The 20,944-nt window shown below is 44.8% G+C and overlaps 1 protein-coding gene across 7 annotated transcripts in view; it reads left to right on the top strand.

Annotated features, from left to right (window-relative positions):
* LOC107269978 (teneurin-m) overlaps nucleotides 1–20,944 on the top strand; it is a 293,857-nt gene that overhangs the window by 162,099 nt on the left and 110,814 nt on the right. For all 7 annotated transcript variants that reach the window (XM_025087372.1, XM_015744486.2, XM_025087371.1 and 4 more), the window contains one exon: nucleotides 3,329–3,634. In XM_025087372.1, coding sequence (XP_024943140.1) covers nucleotides 3,329–3,634 — 306 coding nt within the window. The remainder of the gene's footprint in view (nucleotides 1–3,328; nucleotides 3,635–20,944) is intronic.

Genomic DNA, 20,944 nt, shown 5'->3' with positions numbered 1-20,944 from the left:
AGAGAGAGAGAGAGAGAGAGAGAGAGAAAGAGAGAGAGAGTAATCGTCTACTAACTCCCATGGTTATCGCAACTCGTAACTGTTTTCAAGAGTTAGGTGGGTCTTATCGCGCTATGGGGGTTATCGGAGATTTTTTAACGAGTTTTACGCCGCCCTCTTTCCTATAAACATTTTCCACTTTTCCCATTTGGAACCCCTTCTTGTGGCCTAATAGAATAGCTCTGGACGATGCCGTGCCATGAACCCATGGGAACTGAACATCCTCGAACCCATAACTCCTCGACTCTCGAATCCCTGAAGCTTCCCTCTTTTTTTCTCTCACGGTTACAGCCTGTGGTGTTATTGGAAAAAATTTAGAGGGGGTAAAGGGAAAAGGCTGTGAGAAGAAAAAATTAACTAAGAGATAAACTTCAGGAGTGAAGAGAAAGTGATATTTCAGTCATGATACGTAAATACTGTTTCCATGACCGACGACGCTAATGACCACTTATTATTTATTAATTGATAATCAACAAATTTTCGATATATATAAATCAATAATTAATATCCCGCAAACTAATACATCATATAAATATGTTATCTCACAAAAATAACTGCTACTAACGAGTAACGTAATATTCGTAATTATTAAACAATCTAGATGATTTAATTGAAATTTTAATAAAAATATTTTCCTACTTTATTTCATATCTCTCCCGAAATCATTGTGCACGTACTTATAGGATCTAATTTAATAAAGCTCCACAGACGTGTTCTAGGTGTATCGTTCTGTACGGCAGCATACGAAAGTACCCTGCATTTCTTAATCTCGAAGTTCAGAAACTCCATTTGCCAATAAGGCAACAATTATTTTTAGTGAATATGTGTTAATTAATCGGCGTCATCGACGACGCTATGGCTGTGGCTCGATCGAGTCACTGCTGCCAACATCCTGTAAATTCAATGCGAAAATCTATGGGTTACAATCCCGTCCATACTTTATTGCTTGATTGATTGGCGGATTGGCTGATTGGCTGTGTGACTGGCTTTTTGTCTGCGTTCTAAACTCTGCAATATACATATGTATATATGGATGAACTGGCGACCAGTTTTCCCAAATTCCTTTGAGAATTCGACGCGATCGTATAGTCCGTCGTGTAAAATATGCAGGACTCCTATCGAATCACCGCAGGAGTTATCGATATCGCGCTCGCACATTTGTGTGAGAACTGGATAATTTTACACATGCTTAACGTCAATACGTTACCACAAGCCATTGCTGATATCCTGTTGGTTTCATAAATGCACCTATATCACATGTGGCTCCGACCACGAATTGTTACTCCGAATCTATTGAACAGTTGGGACACAGTTATATTGGACGTAACGATGTAACGAACTGTATTATTTCTGATCGAACTATCATAGGACGTACGTGTCATTTATTCAGGAGATCTGGGTTCGGTCGAACAGGAATAACTTAATCAATTATTGGAGTAATGATATCTCTTGGGAACATGTGTAAAGATTATGTAAAAAAAATGGAAGCAATTTATATAGATTTTAGACTAGCGTGTCGATAGAAAGTAATGTCCCGCATTAGCAGCCATGAAATTTTCCTAGATTCGTAATACCAACCTAAGAATACACCCCCATGGTAACCCGATAATATATTCAGGATATACGAAACTCAGAGATCTCATTGTGCGGAGGTCTTCGATCTCATATATCAGCAGTCGCACGGGTGAAAATCTCATCCAGCTCACTCACGCTTCTCGTTTACATAATCCACGGATTCTGAAAAAAAATCTCAGTACCAATCATCACCTGCGCAATAACCATTTAACTTATGATATTCGTATTTAGAATATTGATCGTGACCTATAAAATTTGTAACATCTCCCATAGCCCCGTGATTCAATTATAAAATCATTAAAGCTGTTAAACGTTAAAACCCCATAAGTTTATTTAGCCTCGAGCGTTTGGAGGATGGACGGAAAGCGTAAACAGTGCTGGTAGAGTGGAGCGAAGCGTTGCATGGGATGTTGTAATTTGGTTAACTACGAGTCGAGTTGGTACCCAGCCCGATACATCGCGTCCATTAAGGGTATGCACGATCAAACGTAATTATAACAGATCCCTGCCGTACCCTTCTTCGATCCAGGGCGTCCGTTCCTCCCTCGGGACGCAACGGTTCGCCTGTTTCCCGATTACACTCGGATTATCGGAATGCCTGTGGATGTCTTACCGATATGCTGGTAGAACGTACGTGTGGATGCATATAGGTATATATAGTTATTTATATGGTTCCTCCTTGTCTCTCTTCGCCCTGGAACATCTGGCTGTGCTGCCTGCACGGCCACCCCCGGGAGCGATTCCTCCATCACGGACACGTGTCCTTCCTTGTTGTTGCTTTTCCCACAATTTCTACACTATAGGTTTTCCCAGTCACTCTCATCCGGTTAGGTGTGTTCGCATTCTCCATGGCGAAGGCCACCACCCCTGCGGAAAGTCCGCAACCCCATGAATTTGTCGATCGACACTAACGAAAAAAGACTCCCTTGTACCATTAGGTCCTCGTGCCCTTGGGGATCCGGAACGGAAACCAGGCCCCGGAAGTCTCGCGTTTCTTCGTGTTTGTCCACGTGCGTCGCGTGATCCCCATGTGAGACACGTCAAAAGAGCCTCCGTCGTGCTTTGGTCAAAGTACGGATTCGAAAAGGTTCGTTATTTTATTTGAAAATCGACACCGCTTATCCTTTTACTGGATAATTTAAGAACCATTTCCTAGAATCACTTTGCTCTCTTCCATTCGTAATATCTTCTTCTTCTTCTTCTTCTTCTTCTTCTTCTTCTTCTTTTACCTTTTAAAGATAGTCACCTTTGCCCGCTACTTTGTTTCGATCTTTAAATAGGCCAATCACTTCCGTATCACATCGGTACGTACGGTAATGCTTTGAACCTTTATAGGGTTGCACCTGCGCTCTTTAAAGCGTCATAACACGACGCTAACGTAGAGGCGTACGCGAGGTTCAGTTTTTCCTGTGTTTCGTGAAATTAAGAAATTCCGCGTATCGTGCTGTCGCGGTGATGAGTCGACGGTGGAAAAGTTTTTTTTTTTTTTTTTTTTTTTTTTTCCTAACAAATGCCATTATCGTAAGAAGATTATCGAACCTTCTACGAGATATCAGGAATTTTATCACCCATGTTTTACAGGTGGTAATAAAAATACCTCTCACCCGGTAATAGCTACTACCAAACGCGTAACTACTCTCAGCCGTGTAGATCTAATAAAAATGAGAATTAGGAATATGAAGGTTTTAATCAGTCTTCGATATTTCGGTTTCAGGGAAGGGACGGCTCTACCCAGCCTACAGCCTCAGTGGCAGTGAAGGCGAGGATAATTCACCGAGTCTGAGGACACGTGTACCTTACGTGCAAAATAATCATCAGTCAAGCCAAATACAGCACAATCATTACAATACTGGAAGTCAGCACAAGCAACGTACCTACCAGCAGCATCCTCTTTATCACGTCCCAGGAAGTGGCGCCGGTCTCAGCGATACACCGACTTCCGGCAACGCGTCGGACGAGACGCTCACTGATAGTGAATTAACCAACCTCGCCAGGGATTCTACTCTTCTCGTCCATAACGGTGAGTCTTTGAACATTTTTATAATTTCGCGAAAGCGCTTTCACAGTGTCAGGACCAACATGATAATTTAAAATGCATTGGAATACATTATACGAATTTGATTAATAGCATCGAGTCCTGCTAAGCCATTTAGACATTGAGTTCTATCTGAACTTTATTTAGGAAACTGTCACAAAGCCTTTGGTAACTTGATTTCCCATACTACCAAGAAGACCCTGACCTAAGTCCGAATCGGCTCATTCTCGTTATGTTGTTAGAAGCCTATATCGAATTATATATCGCTTTATTTATTATTACAAGTATATCAGTCGGTCGAACAATAGTTATCTATAGGGAAAAAAAGAAAAAAAAAGGAATAGGTCGGCCAATAACTCCTTGGCGTTGGATTCATCTATCATGGATGTCACGCTTTTCCCATTTATGAAACTATCCACCCCAGCCTAGTGGCGAAACAGATCCGGGACAATGTATGGGCTCATTTCGGGGCTGCATAAACCCGCAATTACCCCTATGGAGAATTTGCATTACAGTAGAAGTCATCACGTCATTCAGACACGTATTACATTATTGTCCCTGTATTGTTGGTAACACTGACTACGCTGACTATGGCAGTGGGTTACGGCTGATGCTGGGTAACGGTTTAATAAACGCGTCTTCGATCATCCGAGCCGCTATGGGGGTTCGACGTCATTAACATTAATATCGCGTCCTCGTGGCCTTTTTCATTGGAGTCATTTCCCAAGCGTGACGAATGCACCAATGGCATGACTGGAAGACCGGGGAATCCCCGACTACTGGCGCACTCTAATGAGACGGAAGTAATCCATGCTATTCACTCATCCTGGAGTGAGGTTACCGATCTGGGGATTTCCGTCGTCTTGGGAATGGATGGTACCGCCTGAAATTCGCTTCTTAATCGGGGGACCAAGATATACCAGAGAAATAATTATCCCGGTGAGATAAACTGGCATCCATCGCTCCTTCCTCCTTCTGCGTCCTGCTTCACTTTTGTCTTTTTCCTTCGTGAAGTTGTCCTTTTTACATGGCGCACATAAACACACAGAAAGTTAAAGGCTCCCGTCCAAAAGATCAATTCCGTTGATTGTATATTCGTACTCCATAGATATCTAAAACGATTCGAGCTTCGCGTTATCCGGTTTCGCATCGACACTTGTTAGGAGGATCATCCAGCGATAATTTCAATAGGATCAAAACCATTGGTAATTCTTCCTGGAGAGGGCGCTCGTGTTCATTCCCATCGTGAAAAGCCGTACCACCGAAAAGGTACATCACCGGGGGTGGTGGTGGTGGTGGTGGTGGTGGTGGTGGTGGTATTCAATAGAAAGGAATAACGATACCAGATCAATGCAGTCTCAAGTGGTATTATAAGGATCTATAAATAAAGTATCAAGCGTTATCAGTAAAGGAAAGGAAAAAAATAAGAATTCCATCGAGCAGAGATAATCACAGGGTAGACAAAAGTGATGCGCCCCTTTGAGTCAAGTCCCTTTAATTCCGCAGCTCAGGAGGGCGAATGACGAGGGTGAGAAAAGAGAGAGAGAGAGAGAGAATGAAAAGAGAAGCGCCGTAGGAGTTGCCTCTCTAGGGGCGGTTGGCTGCGAGAGGGGGTGGAATTTACAAGGGAGAAGAGAAGGTCCCCATTTTCGCGCGGCTCCTCCAGGTGTTTTATCGGGCAACGTAAATAAATAAAAATCAATAGGTATTTTTCAGTCACGTTGGCAAGCCAAGACGTGAAGCCCAAGGAGAAGCCGCCATCCCTTATCCCTTCTATATCTTGACTAGCAACGCCCTTGCCAGTGCCAGCCTAACCTCCCTTGTAACCGACTTCCCTTGGCGTTCTCTTTTGCGCCCAATTTGCGGCCCATCATCGCTACGGAAGAAGCAATTCCTAACTTAAATGAAACTCCATGGCTGCTTCGATCGACAGGCTCTTTCGTTCGGCGCCGCCGACGCCACCGACGCCACCGACGACCGGCGTCCCGCGACGCGCCCGGCGCAAGTGACCTCCTCCGAGTTCATCCCTCCGCGATTCTCCAGCATGCAGCATGGAGACTCTTCGTCCGTTCGTCCTCTTCCTCTTGATCCCGATCTCCTTCGCTTTCGTTTATCCGACATTCATCCGGCAGCTTTGACCTCGGCTCTCCCAGCAAAATGGCGCTGACTGTCATAATCCGTTTTCACGGGGATAAACGTCGATTACCACGATTAATATCAAGATGTCTTGCCAATAAAGCGAACCCGCCATCGAGGCTCCACGCAACTTGGTGAGATTGCCAAGCAGGAGTACCGACTAACTTCGATAATCTTCCCTTCCTGCTTGCCAGCGAGTCCGCTAAGTTTAGCAATCAATGCGAAGTAATGCTTTAATTAAATACAGTAACCCTTCGCTGACTCCCTTATCGGATGAGCGAGTAATCTTGAAGCGAGGAGGATCATCCTGATCGAGGATACTAGGCCTAAGGACTACTTCGGATACGTACAAGGATATCGACCATGTACATACATGTATATAGGCACTATACTATATGTGGTGCCGTCGAGTTTTCCCAAACTCGGCCGCTCGTGCAGGAATAAATCGACGAGCCCAAGTGGAATTAGTTTACGCACGGGAACGCATGGTACTTACGCGTACGAAAACTTTCGGGACGGATAAACAAAATCGGAGGGTGATAAATCGTCTCTAAATCTCAAGAGGGCACCGCCATCACTATTCCTCGGTGGATCCTCGGATAAAGTGACTAATAGCTATGGGAATAAATTTTAAATAAACAGACCCTTCCTTTCGTACAATCTGTACAAGCTGTATCTAATGTCTTCTTGCAAAGGCAACGGAAACAAAGCGTGTAGTTTATATTGTATAGGCTCTTTCGTGGGGTTTTTCTTTTTTTACTGTATTACAGTTTTACTCTGCGACTTGGATATATGTATTCACTAAGAGGATATAAAGGTCGAATGGCAGTTCTGTGTAGACCATTTGAAAATCTGGAATATCATTCTCCTCGTATAAAGCCCCGTTGTCGCGCTTGAGGTCGGTCAAGCTTGCGTAACTGCCTATAACAGGGCATTAACCTCTAGAGGATGGAATGGCAGACGCCGATAGGAACGCGAATCTGCCCTCTTGTCGTGGCCACTTGGTGTCATCGAGTAAGGAAGAAGATTTTCTCGAGAAAATAGGAAGGAAAAACGTTAAGAAAAATCCTCGGCTGGAACGCTTAGTCGGTGCTCGATAACGACTGGATGCTACAAGCTTCTATATCGCCACTTGCGGCCATTATGGCGAAGGTAGAGTCGCAAAAGGTTATTCCTTGCTACGTATCTTCCTGACTGTATGCCTGCATTTTTTGTTTTCTTCGACCTTTTGAAAAAGTGCATTTTACGTAAAAACATAGAAACATAGGAAATGGTGGCGGGTAACGGAGTAGCGACACGTGACTCCATTACCGGAAATATCGTCAAGCAGTTGGTCATTGATACGTAAGTAGCCGACGGGGGTTAGTAGTGGCGCTTTGGAAACGACATTAGGCCAGCACCTATCCATTTCCTATTCCCCACGGTAGCCATGCTTATGTATGTCTGTCTGATTACAAGGAAAGTCGGCATTTTGTCTCTGATGTCCTGGGCAGGAGTCTTCCCGGGGGCCCCGGGGTGCAGGGGCGCCAGGGGCGTAGGGGTTGGTAGCGAAGGGAAGGTGGAAGGTTAGAAGGTCGCGCGTCTCCGATAGAAGGGAATGTGGAAAGGTAATGCTGTCATGTATATACGTATAGTTAGCTATGTACACACGAGAGAGGACAGTAAGATGGTGGGAAAAGTATCGAGAACCCAAGTCTCGCTCGACGAGAGAATCTACCTTTTCCCTTCAGTGCTGTACGAAGAACTTTCATCCCCAGGGGTTTAGCCTTACGCCTGATTTCGATCCCCAAAACTTTGCCTTTTTATCACTACCACGTATACACGTACGTACATCTGTTGTTACGTGAGATCCCATCCCACCGTTACGCAGCATCCTTCTGACTTCCCTTTACTCGATCTTGTTTTCTTCTTCTTCTCCTCTTTACTCTTCCGTCGGTCTATCCTACTGCTCTGCTCTAGCTTCTCTACTTGTTTACGAATTACCCTCTCATTTCCATCCTTTTGTCAATCCCCGCGGACGGAATTTAATTTCCATGTTTTAGATAAAACAAACTTTTGTCTCCCTTCGCGAAGAAAGAAAAAAAAAATGTCTGAAGGTCCCGTGGGCGAGATGCTGAACTAAACCAATATCCATGGTCAGTGGGACTGGAGTGGGACTAGCCTTGAGGAAAGGCCGGCGAAGAAATATTAGGAATATCGTTGAAAGTAGGTTAGTACCCGGAGCCAGCTGACTAGTCTTCTTGAATAACGCGTACGGAGAAGAAAGGAAGGGCTTCACCCTTATTATTATAGGGAGTTACGATAACCGGGAAGTAGTGACCTTCCTGCTGAATGGAACTGGTTCGCCATTCGCCACTGCACACGCCTCCCGGAATGGAATGACCCGAATCCCTTTTAATACCAAACTAAGTGGGAAATGATGTTCCACTCTTTTCTCAGTGGTCCTCCAGAAAAGCCAGAACCACTTGCAGGCCTCGTTGCGTTATCATAGTCGAGTTCGTCCCATGCATTATTCAGCGAGCCTATTAGCATCGAGGGAAATGACTTTTACGGTGATAAGGTACTCGACTTATACCGGGCACACATTGCCTGAGATCGGAGAGTCCATTTCGTGGTTGAGTACCTGAAGTTTCGCTGGATGGACAGCGACTTCCGGTACCGCGTGGCTGGAATTGCGGGGAAGCTAGGGGGACTTGAGAAATAGGCGTAATCGGATGCAAGCCCAGACGGCGCCGACTCGCTGCAGAACACAGCAAGAATCCCGTAGGAATTTCTGCGGTTCCTCTGATTCTTATGGAGAGTAAAAAAATGTCCCTGGCACAAAGGTAAATACCGGGCAGGTTCGTTAAGTGTTCTTGCGAATTCTCCTTGCTGGCCGCTGCCAGTACTCGGGAACTTGGACAAACAATGGCGAGTCAGACTGCGGGCTACACGAGGAGGAAAGAAATCCAAGAGCGAACGACATCCTGCGGAATGTAATTTGTTCCCAGGACGAGAATCCAGGATTGGCTATGGCTGGACATGATCCGGGATACATTGTCGAGGAAGAAAGTCCCTTCGTGGTTGGGAAACAATTTCAATCGTTTCTTTCCCTTCTTTGATGTTCCTAAGGACATCCGCGCATTCCAGGATCTAGTTTCGTACCGATTCGAGGACTTTGCGCTATTCGTTTGAGGACCTTTCCACCATTCTCCTTCCTTCCCTCCTCCCTCACTTTCATTTCCTTCCCTTTTTCCTCCAGTCTCCTTACTTCCTCCGTTGCCGCAACACGAACGAGAATTACAGCCTCAAAAATCCTTTCTGACTCTTTCGATTCCAACGCACACTCATCCCTTGGTAATTCTCCTCTTTACTTTTACTCTTCTCCAATTCTAACGGGAACCACTCCTCGAGCGACCTCAACCAATCTCGGCCAACCTCGACCAACCTCGAAGGACCTCGAAGGACCTCGAAGCTCTTCGGCTTTGTCGCCGTCGTCGCCTTTTACTTCCAAGTAGGGAAGACAACCGGGACTTGGACAAGCTTTCGATTTGATTGTGTTTTCAGAGTCAGGCAAACACCTCACGGGTCTTGCGATAGTTTCGACTCCTGGTCACTTCCGTTAGACATTCCGACATGCAAATATTGACGTTTCCTACTCTACCAAGGCTTCGCGTCGACTATCTAGATATACATATCGATTTTACCATTGGCAGCTTTCCACCTTTCGCGAAGTAAAGAGGAGAATCCGGTAGAGCCGTTCCGAAGAAAAATCCCTAGCATGAAAACTTGCCGGGAGTTTTGAAATTTCTTTTAGCCAATGATGCCAGTACATTTTGTTTGATGCGGGTTCGTCAAGAACTTTTTCCAAAAATTCTCCAACGAGTCTCGATCGAGTTCTTGGATCACTCGCTTCAGACTTGAAAAAAAAGACTCAAGTATATGGATACAGGAGGGCAAAGTCAAGGGATGGAAATATTGCCAGCCGAAACGGCTGACTAGTTCCTTGAAGATAATTAATGCCATATTTTCTTTCTTTCTCTGTATATTTTCTGGCCACTCCTTCCATTCCTCCCATTCCTCCCATTCCACCCATTCCTCCCACTCCTTCCGCTCTTCTCTCCGCAAGGAGCCGCGTGCCGCAAGCAAATCGCGAGCAACGTCGCCTCGCAATAATAAACTCGCAGAGCACGTTCTACGAATACAACATTACCGAGCAACTGGAGGATGTTGCGTGGGAGGAAATATGAGGATGGGAGAAGGTGAAGGAGTGTACAGATGGAAGATACAGGGCAGAAAGGTAGAACGTAGAAAATGGGGGACAGAAGGCGCGGATATCAATGCCACTGATTACAATGCTTCTGCACGACAACCCCAGCCTCTGAAATTCCAGTCCTAATGCGCGTTTATTATGTGAGCCAACCGGAAACTTCAATTTACATGCTGCGCGCGAGGCGGGACATTTCGCCAAGGAAAGGATACAATTTGCAACACAAAAAGAAATTGAATTTCATTATTATCGTGGCGGAGATAATATGAAGCTGCGCGAGGAGTCTAATATGATCTGGGACCGATACGACGGCTTTAAAATAAATGGGAACGCGAATGTGTTTATGGTACAGCAGTGTCTTTTGGCTGTACGGGACTATGGAATCCATCGACGTAGACCCCGAGAGAAACGTAGTAGGGTGGAGCCGGGCCTGAATTTTCGACGAGCAATACTGCCAACGCTTGGCAACCTCGATTATGCCAGTGAATACGTAGAATACTAATGACAGGTTGATCATATTATGCGAACGGGTACGAAATGACGCAGAGGAATTTTACTTTGGAAATGAATTCGAAAATCGATAATGGATTGCAGATTAAGATTTCCTCCATTATTCCGTACACTCGAAAGATTTCTTGGCGATAACAAGGAAATATATGTGTCAGGTATCTAGAATGGAATCTCCTCACGTAATCGTTACCACAAATGAGAATTCCAATGGCGGTCCGATACTACGTCGTAGTTCCTTTAAAACAAGAATAAAAGGAGTGAAAGAAAAAGCCGAAAGGCAAAAAGGAACGACGAAGGACTGCGTATACGAAGAGATAAAACGGCATTGTATACGGCCCTATGAAAGAGAGGGGCCTTATTCTCCCTTATAACAGTTCGACGTCCTGCTGAGCATTCATCCAGGGACTTTAATTCGGGCCCCTTTTGATGGCGATATTTCACTTTGACCTATGGCGCAGCGATTTCGGCCCCGAGCCGGTTATTAGTATCGGACATATGGGATTCTCCGTGGACGCCCACACATCCCTGCACCACCCTCCATGGCCACGCACTCTGTATACCTGCAATCACGACCTGACTGTCTGGAGGCCCTTAAGGGCTGCGAATATCCGCTGTTCGCCATGAGAAGCAATAATAATGCACAGAGAGCATAACAGGTGGAGCACACTGCAGCCAATAAGATATCGCATTGCACTGGAGTCCCCGTACAAGAAGGAGGCGTCTACAAGTTCAGCTATCCCTCAGCTGCTAGTATCGCTGCCCTTCGGGGCCTTATTAAGGACTCATAAATTAGCGTGTACCTGGGTGGCCCCGAGCGATCCCAGCATCTGTCCAAACTCAACGATCCCTGTACCATCTCCCACATCTCCCACATCTCCCACACGATGAGATCCTTCCTCGACCTCTGGCTCTTGGTGCGATTCATAAGACCCAAGTCGAAGGGCCTCACGATCGGACGCCGGAGTACGATCTCGTTCTTGACACAAGTCAGACAAACACAAAAGTGTTGGATCCTACGCGTCGCGTCATTTCTTCTATAGCGCATCTGCACACGTATTCAGGTCCCATTTCCCATTTCCCTTGGCAGGTATGTAGTCACGTGTGTCTTCCCGAAGCTAATTCAATATCCGATAACGGATAAAATTCCCGTTAACGGATAGGGTGGCTCACGCAATTGCATTGCTCCAGCATTCTCTCGACGTGCACCTTACCGTGGCAATTATAAATCGACGATTAACAAGGCTAACTCGTGAGCATCTAGTTAGAAGTTGGTCGGACTTTGCTGCTAAATCATGAAGCTTACCTGGGCTGAGGAAACTTGCCGAGAGTAGGGACGCCACGAAGGAGGCTGCGTACACGGTGACTGTGACTAGCAGTTTTGTACAATTTTTATAACGCCCCGGAAACAGGGCTAGTGATCTAAGCTAGTGATCCAAAGTAGCTTCGAACATCAGACGATCGAAATCGAGTGCAACATAAAAGGTGTCGTTGCTGGAAAAACTCTGGAAAGTCCTCTCTCGCTTTCCCTTTTACTCTCTATGTCTGTGTTGTTGCTTGCTTGTTGCTTGCGTTATAAACGGAACGGCGGACTATAAAATAATGAAAATTTATGGCCGTCCTTTCCTTCGAGAGGGACGAACTCGTGCCAAAGGCGAGGTTGCGTCATTTGCAGAGCTTTCAGGGGGCTTTGCTCCGAGGTTTCCGGTGAAAAGCGTCAGCGACAATTACCGGCTGCATGATCGTACGGTTTACTTAAGAGTACTGCCTGCAGGATTCTATATGAAAGGAATCGGGCCTGGTACGTACGGCTGTTGTCTGTTACTGCGTTTCCATGGGTGGGCGCCAGGTACTCCTCTATCGTTCGTATACATATATATATACATATATATATGTATATACTTTTTCCTTCTTGCTCTTACGCTTATATCCTGTGTACCGTGCAGTTTGGCACGCAGCACGCGCCTATCAAATAAATAGTTTTCGTATTCCGTTCGCGTTCATCCTGAATAGTTTATACCGGTTGGAAATAAGGGAGGAGTTATATCTGGGTATGCGCGGTCTCGATAGGAGGAGAGCTCTTCCTATGAATTCTGAACGCCAGAGATTCGAGCCCGGAAGCACGACGTATCCGCTCGATGGTTGGATTCGTAAAAGATGAATTTCTATTGGAAGTCTGTATGATACTTTACGAGGGGTGCGCGGCTAGTTCTGGGTAAAGATCGAAGGTTAGGGCTTAATACTGTTATATTATACTCTTTGTATAATTTGAACCCCTCTGATTGAAAATTAATCTTGTCTTACGTGAGGTGGAAAATTTTCATGGCGTCTGCTTCAAATTGCACGTATAAATAACGAAAACTCGCGGGGCAATTCGATTTACGCGCTAATTGCTCGTGGCTTTTCGGCTAATAATTAAGCCATCCCTTTCTCGAGTGGATCTCGCGGGTACCGTGAGAGAGTCTGGGGTGGTTCGATAAATATGCCATTAAATTGAACATTGTTGGGATATCAGGAAAGTTATAATAAAGTGAAAAAATAATAATCTTTTATTCGTCACAATTTTTCAATAAATTCTGTAAGTTCTGTAATAAGGTTTTTTTATCCTTTTATTTTTTTTTTCCTTTCTCTTTCACGCGAAAGTGAAAAAAAGCTGGGAATTTGGGGTATTTCTTCTATATTCGCAAATTCTCTGCACGGGATGCTTCGACAAGATAAAATTTGAAGGATTCGCAAGAGTTTCGTCGGGGTTACAACAGTCTGCTTATATCAGAACCCAAAATCTCGATATATATAATAACATTCTGAAAAAAATATTACCCAGTCAATTCCAAGATATTACTTTCGTAAGGCTGTCAGCTCCTCTCGTCAGAGATTCTCTCGTGAGCCACCCCTCTGCTAGCTCTCTCTTCACTCCTCCCCTTCACTCTTCACCCTTGTAGTCGCATCTTGCACTTGACAGGGGGTTAAAGTCACCCCAGGGTTTCTACTATGGCCCTGTGACTACACCAGGAAGATCATAAAACCAGACATAATTTGACGCACCGTGCACGCCTTCCGTTATACGTCGACTATAAAAAAAAATTCAGTAAAGAATCCAACAATATACGGAACAAGAGCCACGTTAACAATGAACGAAGGAAAATTAGCAGGAATAATTATGCAGGCCGAAAGAAAAATACAATTTCCAGGGCGACTGATAATTTGTTATTCTTATGAAAATATTGATTAATCGTCACACGGCGGGATTATTCATTTCTTTTTTTCCCTCTCCTTTTACCCCTGGATATACGTATACCATGCTGAAGAGCATTGAACTTAATTAAAGACTGACAAAGTGGCCTCACCTCTCCGTGCCATCAAAAAGAATTACAGATGGCTCCTCGTATTTTAGTGTGGCTATTTATTTAATTATCTTCTTCAGCATTGTGGCGATTTAATTAAACTCCCCGATCGAAACGTGGCCGTGCACTTTCAATCGTTTTTCAAAAGAATTGAAAAAAAAGTCAGCGCACAAAATGAAACAAGAGACGGCCGCGGGCAAAGCGTCGAACCACATAGAAATCGTTCGCATATGCACAGTGTGTCGTCATGCGTAACGTGTCCGTCATTCTAAAGATTCACGCACGTGTTCGCGTGTATGATCCGCCTTGTAATAATACACAAAAGAATTTGGATTCCTTGTTAAATTACGTCATGGTTCTACCTACTGAAAATTCTTCAATGCCTACTTAGAGTTTCAACCAATGGGAGAGTTCCTGGTGCAGTGGCTGAGACAAATTTCCGAGCCATTTAGAAGAGAATGAAATACGAGACGTCGTTACGTATGTAGATACACACGTCCCTCCATTTTGAAATCTTTTTACGGGCCTCAGACATAACTTTACGAGCTCATACGTTACGGCACGTTATGGCAGATGCATTATGGAACCAGGGGCAAGGGGGGAGCGCAGCTTTGGCTCCGAGAGTCAGAAAGAGGATTCCGATCTATCTGTATAAATTAGCCGGGACAATTATATCACACTGGTTATGGTTTCCATACAGACAATTAAATACCTAGCCTGTCATATCTAGCGGACAACCGTGCTCGTAGAATTCTCTTGGTATTTTGTTCTGGCATCCCTGGTTGCGCCACGCTATCCCTAACAGCCGAGAGAAATTAGCTCGGAGAATTTACATTTCCATCTGGACGAAATAAATGGATCCTCGTTACGTGAAGCATGCCAGTCTCTCTCTTTTGGTGTGATACTTTGCTCTCTCTCTCTCCCCCCCCCCCCTTTCTCTCTCTCTCTCTCACCAATTCTAGACCATAAGTCCGTTTGCTCGCTTAGACCGATCATTTCACGGTCACGTTTCAATATGGGGTATTTGGTGTTTGCAGAAGATCTCGCGACCTATGACTCAAAGTTCAGATGTCATGGAAAGTTATAAGAAACTAGTAAGAAATTTCAAATTACCATTATCGAAGTGCGTGTCAGAGAAACTAATTTTTGAAATAAATTGACCTTTTGGTAATCGACTTTCGCTGCAGGTAGAATCAGCAATTTCTTTAGTATGCTAATCAGATCATGTGATTATACTACTATATGTATCGATATGCGTAATTTACTACGTTGGAAGGAGTTGGCTCGTGTTAATTAAAAAAAAAAAAAAAACCGGAACCGGATGTTACTGTCATCAAGCATGTTTCCCTCCTGATCCAAGTACCTTATCGTGAAACCTATCTAACTTTGAACGTGACTCAGTCCCTCAGCCGCCATTTGTATTGTTCAGCTGAAACGTCAGAGGGGTTACCCGAACTTGGATTTCAGGTTGTGCACTTCCAAAATACATTGTTTTCCTGTTCTTCGAGAATTTAAGTTACGAGATACAGCGAGAGACGCCCATTGAGAGGAAGCGCGTTCCATCTCGAAAAAAAAAAAATCAAAAATCAAATGATCCCTATCAACGTGCCTCTGCGACCCCCTGAGAAATTTAATTTTCTTGTATACTCAAAGAGAAACAAGTATCACTTCCGTAATATTAGGCGCATGCGCTCATCTCGGGTGGCAAATCAATTTCAGAATCGGGGAGACACTCAAAGTGGAATGTAAAAGGGAAAGTTTTGGAAATACGCATCGGGCGAATGCAGGGTGGTTCCTACCAGGGTGGCAGGCTGACACCTGAACATGACACTCGTCAGAGGCACACACGTACCCCATAGAGAAACATGTATTCACGCGTGCGTGCACATCGCGACATGAGCACGCGCGCGCGCACGGTACAGATACACACTTCTTACAAAGCCAATGGAATAATGGCGGCCGAACGCTTTGACAAAGAATACGACGGGCAGATCGTCACTGTTCCCTCAAAGTGACTTTGTCAATTTGCTAGATCGAATGAAGCAGAAATAATTAATGCCAACGTCCTAGAATTCCATTACTAGAATCTACTATCTCCTCCAATATGTAGGATACGAAACAACTGATAAAAAGGAAGAAGAAAAAAAAGAAGCAAGCAAGCCAAGTAATCCCAGTCAAGATTCCTTGAAACGTTCGGTTCTTTCGACTTTAAACTGAACTCTTCCCGTTTCTGAAGTTTTCAGCATCGATCCCTCCCGCAGACACACTTTTCTTTCCTTTATTTCCCTTCTCTTCTACCCTCCTTTTGCCCAAGACGGAATCTCTTCTGCACTTGACCAGACGAGCACATGCGTACCTTCGATCTAATATGACGCGTAGAGCTAGCTAATGTCATAGGAAAAACACAGTCGACCATTCGATACTTCCTTTCCGGTAGCAACGAGTCTCCCGCCTGAGCTCTCAGGCTGGCTGCTGCGCGCACGAGCTTCGATCATCTGGCGACCCGACAGATACCTTCGTCTATAGAAACGATGGGACCACTCCGTGTTCCTGATACGCCATGATTTATCTCCTTGATTCTGATCAGTGATCCATTGCTGGTCCAGATGCAGGATACACGCGTACGGGCAACGTGAATACAGATGTCCCATGGGTGACTATCAGTGAGCGTGTCCTTGACATTATGGAAACAAAGTCCTCGTCCTAGTTGACGTTGTAAATGGGTACGAGCGTGTGTGCAAGATTCCACGTAGATTTGAAAGCGAGAAATTCTGCATCTGAGCGTAAACGGATATAAGTAGAATGACGGTAACGGAAGGATCTGCTGACGCAAGGATATACCTCGAGGATCCGCGCTCCTGGACGAGCTCCTGCATTTTACATGAGCGCCTGGAACATGTGTTTAATCCTGGCGTCCTTCGCTCTCCTCTTCCTCTGCTTCTTCCACTTCTTCCTGGTATCCCGTAGTTTCCACCTTTTACCTAGAGTCTGGGTCGAGGCCGTCCCGGTTGGGAAGTTGCCGAAGAAAATTCCTATATTCTACGTAAGCGAAAGAAAGATGTCCTGCGGGATTCTCTCCTTTTTCTTTTTTCTTCGAGTCGTCAGGGTGTCGCACCGTTTGGACAGATAAATCAGAGTCCTTCGGATTATGCTAGTGATTTTCTCGATGATTTTGGAAATTGATGATTGTTCACTGTCACGAGGATGTCACGTGAATCGCATGAATTAATTTCAATCGAAATAATTGATTTGATGGCTGCATACGTGCCCGCAGAGGATCAGGCTGGCTAATCAGTCGAAACCCACAAGCGACGCCTGGATAGGCTCGCCTGTCTCCCCTGCGTCGCGACGTCGATCTCGTCCTGGATATCATCATTAGGCTTGGGTCAAGAAAGGTCACTGACAGGATCAGATACTATCCCAATCAAAAATACAACGATCGGACTACGGGGTTAAATGGAAAAATTCCAACCAGAGATAAATGTATTATGCCACTACGCCAGGTGGGAACTTATTTATAAAACGTAATAAACGCGTCGATTTGTCAATTTCACATGGAAATCATATCGTATCAAATATTTTGCTTTCTATAGAATATCATTGCTTTGTACGCAGCACGTTGCTGGAGGCTATCGGTTAAATGGCACTGAACAGTAATATCATACAGTGGTTAACGAACGTATTGTGGCAGGCAGATCGAACGTGAGGAGCGCCCATAAGGCGATAGTCGTAGGTACAAATAGAATAAGTTTCTATAACTGTCAAGTTATCCGTATTTTTCTATCGATTAGTGTTTGTCAGCGAAATATTTTCGGTTCTGAATCAACAACGTTATAATTACACGCACATTTTTTTTTTTCATCAGTTTAATGACTCCAAGTGGCACCCAGTATGCTCGTAACGGATCGTTCTATCAATTAAATGCGTTCAGGCTTATATTGTATAACACACGAGGGGTATAATTATTTATTCGCTAGAAGCCGCACGCAACAACAAACCATTTAATTTCGGTGGCGCTTGAGTCAGCTTCGCAAAGCGCTCGACAAACACTGGAAATAAAATTAATAACGACTGTTTGCCGATGTGTTAATATCGAAGGAAAATACAGGTAAAGTAAATACAGCCTGAAATTTCATTCTGTTCGCGCGGCCTCGCAACTGACGAAGATGATAGAGACTGGCGAGGGAAGAGAAGAAGAAGAAGAAGAAGAAGAAGAAGAAGAAACAGAAAAGGAGCAGGGAAAGAGAGGGATGCTCGAAAATATATAGGAGAATGCCAAGAGAAGAAGAGACTAAAAAGACAAGGTGAAGCAACCAGTTTTCGCTCCGGGGTTTGCTTTTACAACTTGTGTTTATCTTCTTAAGGGTGAACATTTTACAATGATGAACAACCCCTACTTGCAGTCTCAGTTGAAACCCCTAAGTGTGTTCCGACGTAGAGACAACAACCAATCTGCTACGGTATGCAGTTGCGTTTTGGACACCCGTTAGATACTAGAAAGTGAAGATAAATACTTTTCTATAGGCGGTCAAGATGAGTGGGCGCGCGCACCACCTATGCCATAGTAAAGGTTCTACCTGTTACTCTCCAGGGTATAAAATCGGGGCCCTTTGAGCATGGTGTGGGGCCCAGGACCCCTGTGGCCTGTAGAGGACAACAAGCCAGAAAACATACGGAGCCATCATCCCCTTCAGGATCTACGATCGTCCCTCGTTGCTCCGTTGCTCCGTTGCTCCGTTGCTCCGTTGATTCGGTGGTTCGGTGGTCCATATACCTACCAGGAGAAAGGGTCCGCCGTTAAACTCCTGGCGGTCTGCACTCCCATTTCCACTGTGCAGGACATATCCAAAGGGAAATATACTACGGGAAACACGGCTAGCGTCCCCATACGGCCACCACCCCGTAAGCCAGACAATCCTCTCTAGCCGAGCTGTCACCCAACACGCCAGACATAATGTCCGCTAATGATGCAACAAATACAAAGCGGTAGAATCCGAACGCGAAGCAGCCCGTGATTTATACCCAATTACCACCGAATTCAGCTGCCGTGAAAAATAAATCCCATGGAAAATCCGGAAATTAATGACCGACTAATACGCGCTCATGCTATTCTCCATATCGTTACCAACACTACACAAATACTTATGACCGATATACTTAATGAGAATCCATAACGCTTTCACTATGTACACACGGTTTACCCGATTGCCCTCAATATACGGTGGATCCTTACTACTCGTTTGGCCAGCAGTACCCGTCCCATGCGCATTCAACGGACTGTATATACAGGTGAATTCACGAGTACGTCTAGCAATAAGACTGTTCGGATGCGGATGTTTACGGGGTATCGAGAGATCAGAAAGGTTTGTGTAAATGCACGTGAACGTCGAAGCACTTGTCGAATTCCTGAGGGCCGAAGGGGTGTTACTTTCACGTGCTTAAACCTTTCGAAATATGCTCCAGGGGCAGCGCTTTATCTTTCACGTAAGTTCTCGCTTGGAGAGACGCTAGTCGTCGACGTCTCAGTCAGGACCGACGTCAAAGATGCGTTTGATACACTTAGAAACAATGAAGCCAACCCACAAGCGCGATATACCCTCGCTATACAGTTTACCCAGCATCCCATGCAGTGTTCTGCCACTTGGAGACGTGACCTCTGGTCGGCACTTCGACCTTCTTTATTTGCCATTTTTCTCTCAATTCCAAAAGATACTACAATTAATGGACCCACTGACGATGTAGCCTCCTTCCGTCTTACTTTCAAGTAACCAAAAAGAATTTTGACTGAGAGAAGGGAGATGAAAAGAAAAAAAATATGAATGATCCACGTAAAAACTGCATAAAGCTGACTTCCACCGGGCTCGTCTAGCAGCAGGGCCGTACTCGTTACGCTCATCTAAATTTTTCAAGATGGCCCTCGCTGAATAGAAGCGCACTACGTGGTATGTGCTATGTCGATAGGAAGAATGTGCATCCTTGTTGCCACGGATTTTCCTACGCCCGCAGACACAGCACACGACGTGGAAATAGATGCAAGGCGGCTCTCGTACCTTGTGGACCTCGTACTGCGTGGAAAGAAAAACACCTTGCATGCATAGTGCATGCGCTTCACGTTGGATGGGATAGGTTGAGTTGTTAGTTTAGTTTAGAGAAGCATGGCTCTCTTTGGCAGGCTTGGCTAGAGACTGGATACACTGCGGGCGAACATGCTAATGATGTGATGTTCTCTTGCTTGATATACCAAATTATATACAGAGTTTATTGTGTTTATCTCAGTGGTACCAATAAGATTATAGAATTATCATTAAATTGATAATCAGTGAAAATAAAATTAATTATTTGACTGGTTGAAGAATTTTGACCTCGTTCGAAATTTCAGTCTTGGAAGAGCCAATTCTAGAAAGGGGTTACACCCGCGATTTCGATCAGGCGTATGTTTGTCTCTCTCTTGTGCACGCAAATGCCAATAGGTCTGTCTCTCTCGCACTTACGGCAGGTATAGAAAATGACAAAAATTGATAAATTTTCTAAATGAATCCCTCAAATCGACGCTTTGCTAATGATACTCGGTAAACTTCTCAGTTTTGACTATAAAATTTTCTAAAATGGTAACTAGCGTCCAGGATTGCATGACAGCTGTTAAATATAAATCATACACATTATCTAGGTCGTACCGATATATTGTTCATAAAGAAAGATAGAATATAGATGCGATTCAATGAATTTCTTTCGCCCCTTTACTCTGAAATCCTTGGAAAAATGTATAGAGGCGCCAACCACCGCGCGAGTCGTAAAATTCTTAACGCGTCCCAAAAATGGACTATTAACGTTGATTAACGATGCTCTAATAAGCTTAACGTTAATTTGCGCGACAAGCGTCGCTCGTTAACAAATACTTGAGTACGGCGGAAGGTTACTTCAAGAGGACTATGTAGCAGCACTCTAGGGCTGGCTCACCGGGCGGCAGAGTACTTGCCTCCCGCCTCGAAAGTCGCCTCGTAATTTCACGGCGAGTCCAAGAACGTTAGGGTTTCGTCGTGGCAGGACGCTAGGGGGGGG

Source organism: Cephus cinctus, unplaced genomic scaffold (genome assembly GCF_000341935.2).
Source record: "Cephus cinctus unplaced genomic scaffold, Ccin1 Ccin1_scaffold0693, whole genome shotgun sequence".
In the NCBI taxonomy this organism is placed as follows: Eukaryota; Metazoa; Arthropoda; class Insecta; order Hymenoptera; family Cephidae; genus Cephus; species Cephus cinctus.
This window is presented reverse-complemented; position numbering and strand designations above follow the sequence as displayed.